A 13,358-nucleotide genomic window follows, 5' to 3' on the forward strand; every position below is an offset into this window, starting at 1 on the left:
TCCCCATGCTCCTCCCCCCTCTGCTCCTTCCCCCGTGTTCCTCCCCCCACACTCCTCCCCCCTCTGCTCCTCCCCTCCGTCCTCCTCCCCCGTGTTCCTCCCCCTCTGCTCCTCCCCCCGTGTTCCTCCCCCCACGCTCCTCCCCCGACGCTCCTCCCCCCTCTGCTCCTCCCCCCCACGCCCCTCACCCCCGTTCCCCTCACCCCCTCTGCTCCTCCCCCCGTCCTCCTCCCCCCCGTGGTCCTCCCCCACGTCCTCCTCCCCCCGGTGCCCCTCCTCCCCATGCCCCTCACCCCTTGCTCCACACCAGGCTTGCCATTTCCCATCAAGTTACCAGGCAAATGCAGGCAGCCGTGCCCACCTCCCGGGCAGCGGCTGCTGGGCCAGCACCACCGGACATCCAGGAGGAGGACAAGGACCACGACAAGGCTGACTTCCCTCGGTAGCCGCCACCGAAACACATCCCAGTTTGCTCCCAAAGCTGGAACTGCCTTTAACCTCTGAGGGGAGCATCCTCTGAGGGGAGCATTCTGAGCATCTTAGGATTCCATGAGGGCCTGAGAGTGGAAGCTACTGACGCTTCCATTGTCCCCTTGCAAGAAAATGGTCCAGTTTCTCCAAAAATGATTTCCTTTCCCAGGAAAGAGACCCTCGCCTGAGTCCGCAGCTTCGCAGCTGCCTGACAGACGAACGGCCAAGAAGCTTTCCAAGGTCAGCCGGCCGAGGAACGCGGGAGAAGCTTTCCGGGGGCCCGTGTCTTTCTTGGGGACTTGAAGCCCCTAGGCCAGGCTCAGGGTCACCTCAAGTCCCCCCACCCATCCCGAATCCCTGTGATGACCACCTCGGGCTGGGAAGGAGGCCCCAGGGCTTGGCCAGGAGGGCAGGTGGACATCAGCTCTTGAAGGGAAGCACAGGCCGGCATTGAAGGAACCGGTATTCACACTTCTCTCTTATTTATTTATTTATTCGTTTATTTGTTTGTTTGCTTATTTATCCATTCATCTATTTAAATTCAGCGAGAAGGAGAGGAAGTTTCATTTCTGCAACATTGTTCTCACCTCCTCATTCAGTCTCCTTTCTGAGGCTTGCTAAATCCAGACTGGCATTCCTGGAGCTGGCCCTAGGCCAGACTCCACAAATAAGGGCCAGGGCACGGCTCGCTCTGCCAGCTGGCAGCTGGAGACCATCTCAGTGCCCTCTGCCCGAAGCGTTCTTTCCCTCTCTCTCTAATTATTTATCTTCCACTCTCTCCATCTCCATCTCTATCTCTCTCATCATCTCTCCCTTGCACACACAATCTCCCTCTCTCTCTCACACACACGCACACACACATACGCACACACACACATGCGCGCGCGCACACACACGGGCTGATGTATCTCCCATAGGTAGAAACTAGCCTTGGAAGAAGAACGCTTTAGAAATGCATCTTGCTCTTAATGCTCCCACCGTGACTGCCCCGGCAAGCGTGGGATCACGTGACTCCACCAAAAAATAGAATCCATCAGTGTTTACAGGGTTGGCTCCACAACTACCCTTTTATACAAACACCGCTACCTTCTTCAGAACAGGATTAACCTGCATGCCTCCAAGTCTCAGAAACAGATACAGCGAACGGTCAGTGGAACCATTCTATCAGATGGATAGGATTTACCTGTAACATATATACATATAACGAGGAACTGGCCGGGACTCTGGCATCCTGGACCCTATGCTTGCCTTTTCTACCATGGTCCTTTCAGAAGTCTAGGAATTAGCCCCTTGACGAGGCCTAAGATGGATCTGCCTGGGCTTGAATTCCCTTTAAGGGACCAGTGCTGTAGCAAATAGGCAACATCAGAATTAGCGTTCCCACTTTCAAGAAGAAACTCGACGCACAGAAGCGAACTGACTTCTCAGGGCCCAGGGACGTTCTGGCCCCTCCCATCTCCCTGTTTGGCACGTCCAGCCTCATGGTTGACATTCCCTCTGAGGGCTGTGACTTGGCACCTTCACGGACACCACACTAGAAGTTGATGCAATGGTTTCCAGCACTTATAAAACATGACACTTATAAAAAACATATTTCGCATTAAAATATATACGTAGCAAAAAGGGCCTATTATAGCTGCGACAGAGTGGGGAAAATGCACTGGGTGTGGAGTCAAACACCCTTGATTGGAATCCAAATTCTGAGTTGCTTTAAGTGCTGATCTGGGTTAGCCAGAAAATGCCTGAGTCTCAGTTTCCTCATCCATCGAATGGGGATAAGCATTCCTCACAGGGCTGCCTGGAGGACTGACATGCCATCAGATGTAAAAGGGCTTTATACATAGTAAAGCACTAAAACTTGTGAGCTGCTCTTGTGACTCTGGGCAGATCATACAAATTTAAATGCAATTATTCTTTCTTTGTCTTGAGATTTGATACGATTCTTTCTGAATATATATGGGGTATTATATCATAATTGAAATCAACCTGACTCTTCAAAACTACATCCAATGAAATGCTTTTGTGGGCTTCCCTGGTGGCACACTGGTTAGGAATCCACCTGCCAATGCCGGGGACACGGGTTCAAGCCCTGGCCCGGGAAGATCCCACATGCTATGGAGCAACTAAGCCCGTGCGCCACAACTACTGAGCCTGTGCTCTAGAGACCATGAGCCGCAACTACTGAGCCCATGTGCCACAACTACTGAAGCCCACGTGCCTAGAGCCTGTGCTCCGCAGCAAGAGAAGCCACCGCAATGAGAAGCCCCTGCTCGCTGCAACTAGAGAAAAGCCCGCACGCAGCAACGAAGACCCAACGCAGACAAAAATAAACAAACAGATAAATTTAGAAAAAGAAAAAGAAATGCTTTTGAGTGTCAGGGATAATACATTCGGTAATTCACTAATACATTCTAGGTGACCGCAGCATTATCGTGACAAACTCAGGAGAGTTAATACTTATGGGTGACACTGGTGCTTGGTTTTAAGTGTAAGTAAAGATGAGAAGAAAAAGCAAGCATCCAAAGAAGGTGACAGAGGAGAGAAGGTTGGGGGGCAGGGGGCTGGAGGACACAGAAAGTAGGTCCGTTAGCAATGTCATAGGGCTTGGACATATGCTACACTGCCTGGCCACTAGCTGACACTCTCCCTCCATGAAAACAGAAGACAGCTTTACTTTCCAGGCAATAAAAACCTCAGAGACAAATTCTGCCATATGTGGGCAAGGCCCCCTCCCACAAAGCCCTCACGTCTGGGAAGTGGAATTGAACATCTCATCTTCAAAGCGAGTTCTCGGTAAATGTACTACTGGTTTTACAACCTCTATCCTCCACGCAAACCACTGGAGAACACATTTTCTCAGCATTGCCCAGTGTTACTGTTCAATGCCCTGAGTTTCTGAAACCATCTCGGGGGAAGCGTGATCAATTTCCACTTTGCCTTTTCAAGGGGTGGGAAAACCAGAGGTCTGGGAGAGCAAGAGCCGGCGGTCTCCTTACCTTGAGCCATTCACCTGGTTAGGGTTACATTCCATCTTGATGGTGACCCTGGCTGGGGGTTGAGACAGCCAGTCCTGCTGAGGGACACGCGGGCTCATCTTGGATGTCTGTCCATAGTCGCTGGAGGAGGACGCGGTCATGTCCGTCTTGGCCAGGTGCGGCGTGCCGTATGCGCACTCAAACAATGACTGGTCCTCGCTCACGACAGATAACGCTTCCTGGACACCCAAAGAAACACACAGTCAGGACGTTCCAAGGGACAGTCATGCTTCAAAAAGTTGCTAACTGTATGGTCATTTCTAACTGGGACCCCCTTTTTAGGTAGTTTTTACGGTATCCATTTCCACCTTTCAGCAGCAAAAGGGAGCTGGCTTTCTTTCCCCTAGAGACGGTAAGAGTTGGCACTGGCCGACCTAGAAAAACTTTTGTGCAGGTCTCCAAACATCCCAGCCTTGACCACAGCCGTGCAGATAATACCCACTTTAATCTCAACTCAAGGAAGTGGAATTTCAAAGGTCTTAGAAGACATCCAATTGCATGTGTCATTATTTGACAAATGCAATCTATAATTCAAGCAGACAGGGTACAGAATGGTCGTGAAGATTAAAAAAGACATGTGACGGCTAACACCTAAGCATCTGGCAAAACTGCCACATTCCCAGGAGATTTTGAAGAAGAGCTACTTAGAAGAGTGAGGGGGAAATGGGGCACCAAAGGACACAGAGACAAAGATACGAATTTTTCCACTTCTAAGTTATTAGCTGAAATAGTTTCAAGTGGCGCTTCCATGACGGTGAACATCTGGATGATAAATGAACCAAAAAAAAAAAAAAAAAAAGCTGTGATTAGCCAGAGGTCTCCAAATACCAAGATGTTTAAAATACCTAGATCGCTGACTAGCTCTTTTTTTTTTTCCCCCTTACTTTCTATTCCTATCTTTGCTCATTTTGCATGATTGGGTGAGAAGAAATAGAAATGTGTCATTGTTAGAGCATTCTTCTGTGGTTTTAAGTCAAACAAGTGGTTAGCCTATGGCTAGGCGGACATTCGACAGCCAAATCAGCAAAGGCAAATTCGATTGGGAAATTTCAGCTACTGGAATGACGTATTGTGCAGCAACGACACAGAAGAACTACGAGACCATCCAACTTTGCTTTCTATAACCAAAACAGAAATCCATGTGGTAGTTCATGTTTATTTCAGTCCTTGGGCACCCTCGGTACTGCTATGCAGCTGGTGAGAAGCAAATGCTGTCTGGGTCACACATGTTTTTTAAATGGAAACTTTGGAGCCAGTGGGGACTGTGGAGACCTTCTTGTCCAAACTCCTCATCCCCCAAATGGGAAGATCGGAGACCCAGGAAGGTCGAGACCTCACCTTGAGGTGAGCTGCCCAAGATAAAGCAGGGATTTGGTGAGCACAATGGTGAGTGTTTTATCTTCAGTTCCCTCCTATCCCCACAGCCCAGGACACCCTTCTTATATTCCTTGGTTTCCGATAATTGTCTGCCTTAGCACTCCTTTCTCATTCTTTGAATTGATACTTAAATAAGTAACGATTTTCCCCCCACCCCCGTTAATAATAGAGCCCTACGAAGCAGCCTTTCTAAGACAGAAGCCCCCCCCTCCTTACGCAGAAGTGTCCGAATCTTTAGGGAACACATGCAATTTCACAAAGCACCCCCCAATCCAGTGTGTCCTCCCCCACTCCATCCCCCATCTACCCAGGGACCCGAGTACCTGAACTTCACTGCCAGGCACACTGTGCTGTGAACCAGTGAGCAGGGAGAATCAAAAGGAACAAACTCAGTGCTCTGGCTCTCAGAGTGGAGGCCAGGTGTCTGTGCATGGATAACCACCCCCCGCCACCACCCCCCGCCACGGTATCTCTAAAATCTCTTAGAATCGCAGCCCTGTGACAGTTTGGGAAAGAGTAAGCTGGGGGTTTAAACAATAACTCAAAATGTAGAAAAGGATGGGTTGTGCCAGCCAGAGAACCAGAATCAGGCACAAGGAAGAAAAGAAAAAAAGTAAGGCATCTTGAACCGCCAGCAAAAGCAAACGCATCAACAAACAGACGGCAACAATCCGAGAAATGGGCACGGTAGATTCGGCGGGGGAGCCTGAGTCACGTGGCGCTCTCTTCCGGTCACAAACGGAGTGAGGGGATGTAAGGAATCTAAACTCACAGACATGGGTTTAAAAGTCAAATCGGCACCACAGACTTAGTGCAGTCCTGCTAATTAATAAAGGCAAAATTATAGCTTCTTCAATAAATTGTGCAAGACAGGGTCTCCTTTCCCATCGCGGCGCTGGATGGAATGGTTTTACGCACTCAGAGCAAAAAACAAGGCTGAAGGCTGCCTCCATTCTCCCGCCGGGTCCTGCAGACTCCACCAAGCCTCGGAGGGGAATACCATGCTATGTAATGTCAGCGTTGGCTCACCGGTGAAGAGAAACATGAATAAATGTGCGATGTGTATCAGAAATTGGCAGAAACAGGTTAGATATAAGGAGCAGGCTAACCTTTAAATCACAAATGAGAAGAAAATGGCTTTCACAACAAAAAGAGTAACAATGTTAAAATATGAGTATCTCCCCAAGATAAAGTAGGATATTCTCACAAACACAACCAATGACCAAATAAATGTAGCCTAAGATTTAAAAACTGGACCAAAATACTAGAACTGAAACCAGGCTTCAGTGTGTGCTTGGAGGGGAAGGAACCCATTCTCACATCTGGCAAAGCATTTTTCCACCACATGGTTTTCTAAAGAAAGAAATCAAAGTTAATTGAGATCGATTTAGGAAAAAAAAAAATCTACAAAAGCTAGAGATAAGCGGGGGGGGGGGGGGGGACACACATCTTTTCTTCGTATCTTAAAATTCTCCTCCAAGTTAGTACTGAATAAAAATGAGAAAGGCCATATACTTCAGAATATCAAAAGCTGCTTTTGTTCGCTAGAGGAGAAGCAGTCTAAAAATGAGGACGCTTCAGGATAAACGTTTCATTTCCAAAGGGGTGAAACACAGTCCATACTCTGGAAAGACAGCGCATGCCCCAAAGTGATGCTAATTAAACCAAGGCAGGCAAGCACCTAGGGTTAAGTACAAGTCAGGAAAAGGAAACAAATGAATAAATGGAATATCTCACACACACACACACACACACACACACACACGTGCGTGCTAACTTAGCACATCTGAACAACGGAGGAGTCAAAAGAAGCTGAAGGGTGGTCTTCAGAGACCTGCTTCAAAGATGACCACGAAAATTAACTGCTGTTCTTTAGAAGCAAACAAATGCTATGTACCCACAGCATGCCTTTGTTCACCCACTTGACTTTGTATATTACATGTAGGTTTCATCATCCCTTTGGTTGCAGTATGAATGACAGAGGCTGGTGCATAGGATTCTCCCACCCCAGCAGCACTGGGACTTCAAAGCAGGGAAAGGATCTAGCCTAGTAGGATTAAAACCAGAATGGATCGCTCACACAGGCTGGTAACCAGGAACACATGAGTCCCTCAACTGTAGCTCTGCAAGTGACTCTTCCTGGCCTCGACGGATGCTGTCCCTGCTTCCCTGCCGTCTGGCTTCCCTCCTTGTCTGTGGTCATCTCACCTACCTACCTGCCTACCTGCCAAAGCTGTCGGCAGATGCCTTAGGTAACATCTATGGCTTATTCCCTCAGCACCTTCGGCCAGACGCGGGGACTTGCAAACTGCTTTGGCTACCTTATGACAGAGAATTCAAAAAAAAAAGTCCAAACCTGGCAGAAATGTGGCATAATTAATTAATATGCCCACCTCTGTGTTACTCTAAAAAGACATGAACTTTAGATTGGTGTGTGCGTGTGTGCGGGGTGTTCTTTTCTGTAGCCCCAAGAAAGCTGGGATATTTTGATGTGCCCGGTGGCAGGCTACCAATGCCATTTTTCATGAACTTATGAGAAATGCATAAATTCTAAGCGAACTGCCCTCAAACAAAAGGGACCGTCGTGTTAGTATACAATGTTTATTATTTCATTTGAATACTGAATATGCACCAATGACATGTGAGGACCACTTCTTCAGATTTTGGTCATCACAGTTGACTGACAGTTCTAGAAAGTGAAGAGAACTCAACTAGATTATATTTCATACATGAGACTAAAATACGATTCTATTTTTTAAGTAACTAGATTTGGGTACAACAAAGGTTCCAAAATGCTTAGATTTTTAAAAAAATTAAAAGTCGAATGCACTTTTAAGCATGCTGACATTTCCAGCAAATGATTTCAGACAGCCTAAAACAGATGAATTTTTTTCTGTAACAGATGAATTTGAGAGGCTCCTATGTTTCCAGCAAAAGAATTATAAAATAAGGGTCTGGGCTCAATTTTGCTCTTAACTTTTGATCCCCACGGTTCATAAAAACACTGAAATGTCAATCCAGGGAACCCAACATACTTAAATTTTCATGAAAATCTGGGCGTGGTAAAATGTTGAAACTAAGAAAGTCTTAAGGAATGATCGGCTCTCTTTCACAGCTGGAGCCAGTGAAGCATACCCAGGGAAATGATCCTTACGTCGTTTTCAAAAATCCAGAGGATGGCCAGAACTAGGCGTCCAGGGAACAGGATTCCCAAATTCACCCTCAGTTTCCTCAAGTCTTAGGTGCCTCAAATAGTTATGAAAAACAAATGGAAAAACTAAGTGGAACAAGCATGTTAAGATTATGGTCATGCTTTAGAAAAAGAAATTCTTATAGAAGTCTTTGGTATCACAATACACTTTAGGAAGCCAAGGTCATCTTAAATCAATAGTCTGCCTTTCCCCCACACACATAACCAATCAGAATCTCGAACATCACATAACTGCTTACACTGCGATGAATAAGCCATCTTTTAGCCACGTTCTCTTGACTCATAAGCAGCTGATCCATCACATAATAAACGAGGTTACCTTGGTAAGCACTTCGTATGCAGTATCCCTTTCAATCTTATTACACTGATTTTAAGATACACCTTTTTCCACATTTTACGAGCTCTGAAATCTGGATGCATCTCACCATCGATGGCATGTCGTGTGTTATTGGCAGCATCTCTTCTCCTTTGACGGCCGGTAAAATAATGGTTCGTTTTATCATCAATGACATCTTAATTTTATGAAATACAGTCCTGACAATAGTCTTATAAGGTCAGGTGTCATTCCTGCCCACAGGTGAGAAAGCAGGATTGGGAAGAAGGGTAATGTCAACGTGAGGACAAGGTAGCAGCAGCGTTCGTGTCGGGGAGTGGAATCACTCCCTGAGGCTGTACACTCGCCACTCTGGGTGTGACCAGAGAAAGAACAGGTTGGGCTGATGGAGGTCAGATGCACAGGGCTTCACTGCCTTGAAACAGCTGTGGAAAGAGCAGAGCTGACAGCACAAATAAGAGACGGAACCACCTAGAAAGAGAGAGGCTGGTGGAGGGAAGAGGTGGGAGAAGGCTGAGGGGATAAATGCCCAGAATCCCAGGACTTCGATGGAATTAAAGGATCAGGAGAGTAAGTGGAAAGCCTGTTGGAAACTAGGAGGGAAATTTCTAAGTACAACACGCTCTCTTATGAGGCTAAAAGCTATGTAGCAATAGGTCCCAGATACATTTAATTAGTCTTTCTTACTTAATAGTTTAAATCAACAAATCTGTTCTTTTCATTGGTTAATCAGATAATTCAGACCCAAATTGATGGCCGTGTATTGGGGTGTGTTCATTGCAGGTGGATGCCTGGCTTCTCAATCAATACTGCAAGGGAAGAATAGGGCAGGTAGGAACACCATTTATAAATGTTAGAGCCAGTGCACGTGGTGGCCTTAAATGGATGTCTGCAGACCTAATGATACTGGAAAACTATTTATTAGGCTGTCTCAAGCCCAGTTGTTTATAGCTTCTCGGGCTTCCCTGGTGGCGCAGTGGTTGAGAGTCCGCCTGCCGATGCAGGGGACACGGGTTCGTGTCCCGGTCCGGGAAGATCCCACATGCCGTGGAGCGGCTGGGCCCGTGAGCCATGGCCGATGAGCCTGTGCGTCCGGAGCTTGTGCTCCGCAACAGGAGAGGCCCACGTATCACAAAAACAAAAACAATTGTTTATAGCTTCTCTTCAAGGCAGAGTGCATGCGGTAGATGCTTCTGGAAAGTCTACTCCTAATCACATTCAGAGGAGAAAAAAGCAACACAAATACGTCCCTAGGAAAGACCTCCACTCCATGTGCCCAACAAAAGGCCAATCCTTCCAGAATTTTATTCTCAACGTGTATATTTTTGCATTTGAATATTGCCAACATCTCATGGGATGAGAAACTTCCTCTGACCGGTATCTTTTAATTACAACACAAAAAAAGCCAAACATTGTGAGTTAAAAGATGCATTGTCAGGCTGAGTGGGAATCATTTTGCCCCGTCTTGATATTATTTTCTTTCCTTAATTCTTCAGCGGAGGAAACATTAAAATCATATATTAAATGCAGCATCTAGCTTTGTGCTCACGTTTTTCTCATTTAACACATTGCTATTTTAGTCCTTCAAAAATATAAAAATCTTGGATTAACCTCAAAGGAAAAATGTATGTAGGCAAATGAAGTCCATCTAAAGAGAGTGTTTCCCCAATGTGGTATCGCTTCAGTATCAAACACGTTTACAACTGCAGTACCAGCCCAGCGCTAAGAGAATGAAACCCAGGACTGGTGCAGAGATACAGGCATACAAATATATTCATATACATGCATACACATACATATTTATACGCACATATATGCATGCTCACACACACACACACATACATACACATATGTCAATTTCCATATACATGCCTATACATACATAAATATATTCGTATTCACACATACATGCATATTCGTATGTACATGCACACATGCATAAACATAGACACATATTCATGCATATTCACACACACAGTCATACACGTATACACACATACATATTCGAATATACATATCTGTACATGCACGCATGCGTATTCATACACACATACATATTCACACATATGCATATTCATATACATGCACATATTTACATACACACATGCCTATTCATATACAGACATTTACATACACACATAATACACATATATGTATATCCATCTATCTCTCCATCCTTACTATCTTTGCTCATTGAGCACTTTAGAGGACCTGTACACAGTCCTTATTGGTCAGCAGACCCCCTAGGGAAGATGGTGCCTAAATGATGTAGAACACCAGGATTCTTCCCTTTTTGCCTTGATTTGTTTCTTTCTCAAACTCAAAGGTGCTTTTCCTCCCCTCAGCAAATCCCTTCAAGAAAAGACTGATCTGGAAACCAGTCTCCTTATGACCTTCAGACGAATTTCCCTGCTCTGAACTCACCGGATTTCTCCTTGGCTCTGAGCAGCGTAGCCAGTCCTGAGAATTCTCTTGCTCACATACTTCTCCCCCAACTGCTGCCTTTATGAAGATATGAGCATTTCCAGGGCAGGATCGTGTGTGTGTGTGTGTGTGTGTGTGTGTGTGTGTGTGTGTGTGTGTGTGTGTGTGTGTGTGTGTGTGTCCCTAGCATCCAAACAGCTTCTTAACATCACATTTTGTTGATGTTCCTATTAACCACAGAACTAAGTCATGAAATTATACGAAAGCCCCATCATAAATGCTGTAGGTCCAAAAACTTTTTTCACATCAAAACAAAGGAAAATATACTTGTGAGATGAAGTGTGCAGCCAGTGACCAGGAGTTTGGAAGCTAATCGCCCTGGCACTATAGCCTCAGCCATATGATCCTGGAGCACATTACTGCAGGGTTTTACCTGAAATCTACGTAGGCTTGAATTAGGGACTCTGCGTAGTTAGGCAACATATGAAATAAATAAGACTTACTAGAAAATGAACACTAGCAAAGCAAGGAGAGAAGCTTTCAATGGCTAAGCGCAAATCCCAGAACGCTTGCGGAGATTGGAGCATTGCAGAAAAATGTCAAGGAGAGAATAGTTAGGTTCCACATAAGGAGAACTGGATTTAAATGAACCTCAAAAAATTAGAAACCCAACAAACATAATTTTAAAACAACCCTTCTGTTTACTTTCTCAGTTCTATGCAGATGCTCTTTGAAACATTTGAAAGGAGGGTGAGATAGGAATATTTAGCCTGGCAATCAAGGTTTCAGGCATGCACGATGAGTTAAGTCTCTGGAATCTACAGCACAGCATCCTGCTACAGTTAACAGTTCTGAATCATATACTCACAAATTTGCTAAGAGAGTAGATCTTATGTTAAGTGTTCTTATCGCAAAAAATATATAAAATAAAGAGGGAAGGAGGAAGCTTTCGTAGACGATGGATACATTTATGGCATGGATTGTGGTAATGGTTTCATGTGTAGATACTTATCTCCAAACTTATTAAGTTATAAACGTTAAATACTGTACAGCTTTTTAGTACGTCAATCAAGCCTCAGTAAAGTCATTTTTGAAAAAACAAAAGAAACAATGTGTAAGTGATGTTAATAGCCTCTTTGTTTTCCTACAAAGAAACACATTTTCCCCCCATAGGCTTCTTTCCTTCTTTAGAGATGAATAAAAAAGTGTAAAAACATGTGTGGAAACATCCTGTTTGTGTGTTTTAAGTCGGAATGAGTGCAAAGAATGCAGCACTACCCCCTTCAGATCCTTCTGCACCCTCTTGGTTTTGTGGGGGGCAAATTCTACTCCTGGCTTTCCATACTTGTTTGTGTTTTTCTAATCACTGTCATCACGTGACACTCAGAAAATTTCATCAAAAGCCTTCATCTTATTTGTATCTCATTTGAAATAACTCATTTGAGATGAAAAGATGATTTGCTTTTCACTTTGATCAGCAAATTTAGGATAAACAATAGAGATGCACCAAAATGTCGGAGACAGCACGGTAGAGCATGGTGGCCACTGGATTGGGGCTCCAAAGACCTGAGGTGGAAGCTGCCCTTGGTCACTGGGCCACCCTGGGACTTCCACAACCCCACTCTGCTCCAAATTCAGTCCCACGTGAGCTGCTGAGGGCTTGTTACAGACGCAGAGTCTGTGTGTCTGCAGCCCTGCTGAATCAGAATCCACTTCATAACATGAACCTGGCACACTCGCATATTCAAGTTTAAGTCCTGCTGCCTTATCCTAGCTTGAGTCTCAATTTCTTCAACTATGAAGGTGATGTTGATAAGAGCTGCCCCAATCCCAACCAGGGCTCCCAATGGGCCAAGTGAGCTAGTGTATGTAAAAGGTTTCATAAGCCTTAATGTTGCATTTCAACTATTATCCCATCCTAGAAAGCTGATGTGACTGACCCAAATTCTCCATGGGGTTCAAGACAGTGGCTTGGACGATCCGTTTCAAATCCTATTCTTCTAACAAGCCACATGCCAGGAAAAGTACATCGTCTCTCGTATGCCATTAGTCACTCATTCTTTGTTAAGTACTAAATTTAAAAGTCAGGTATCTTTATCTAACATGGGGAGAAAGATGAGCTGGCATCTTTGCTTTTATTGTCAAGAGCATTTAGTACAATGTGATTTAGCCTTTATGGTGCCCGGTCCAGTTTGTACATGGGTTTTTGGTTGTAATTCTACATTAGTTTGTTGGATGTCAATTCAATGTAAGTTTTGTGTGGGAAGGGATCTGGATTCCCTGTTGAAAACTGTGGCCTCAACAGCTGGTACGTACCCTGGCATGTTGTTGTTCTCTACAAGATGAGTGGATGAATGGATGAATAGGTGAATGTATGAATATACCACGTTCTCATAACACAATTCCCATTCATTTCCCTAAAATTGCACACAGCACACAGCTGATGTTCCTCAAACTCCCCAAAAAAGTCTTCTCTTCCAGGATGTGGGATCCACGATGCTTTTCA

The 13,358-nt window shown here is 45.1% G+C and overlaps 1 protein-coding gene across 8 annotated transcripts in view; it reads right to left on the reverse strand.

Moving 5' to 3' along the window:
• ERG (ETS transcription factor ERG) overlaps nt 1–13,358 on the reverse strand; it is a 280,009-nt gene that overhangs the window by 58,529 nt on the left and 208,122 nt on the right. For all 8 annotated transcript variants that reach the window (XM_067739501.1, XM_067739500.1, XM_067739494.1 and 5 more), the window contains one exon: nt 3,468–3,685. In XM_067739501.1, the coding sequence (XP_067595602.1) occupies nt 3,468–3,685 (218 nt within the window). The remainder of the gene's footprint in view (nt 1–3,467; nt 3,686–13,358) is intronic.

The sequence above is a fragment of the Pseudorca crassidens genome, chromosome 5 (assembly GCF_039906515.1).
Source record: "Pseudorca crassidens isolate mPseCra1 chromosome 5, mPseCra1.hap1, whole genome shotgun sequence".
Lineage (NCBI taxonomy): Eukaryota > Metazoa > Chordata > Mammalia > Artiodactyla > Delphinidae > Pseudorca > Pseudorca crassidens.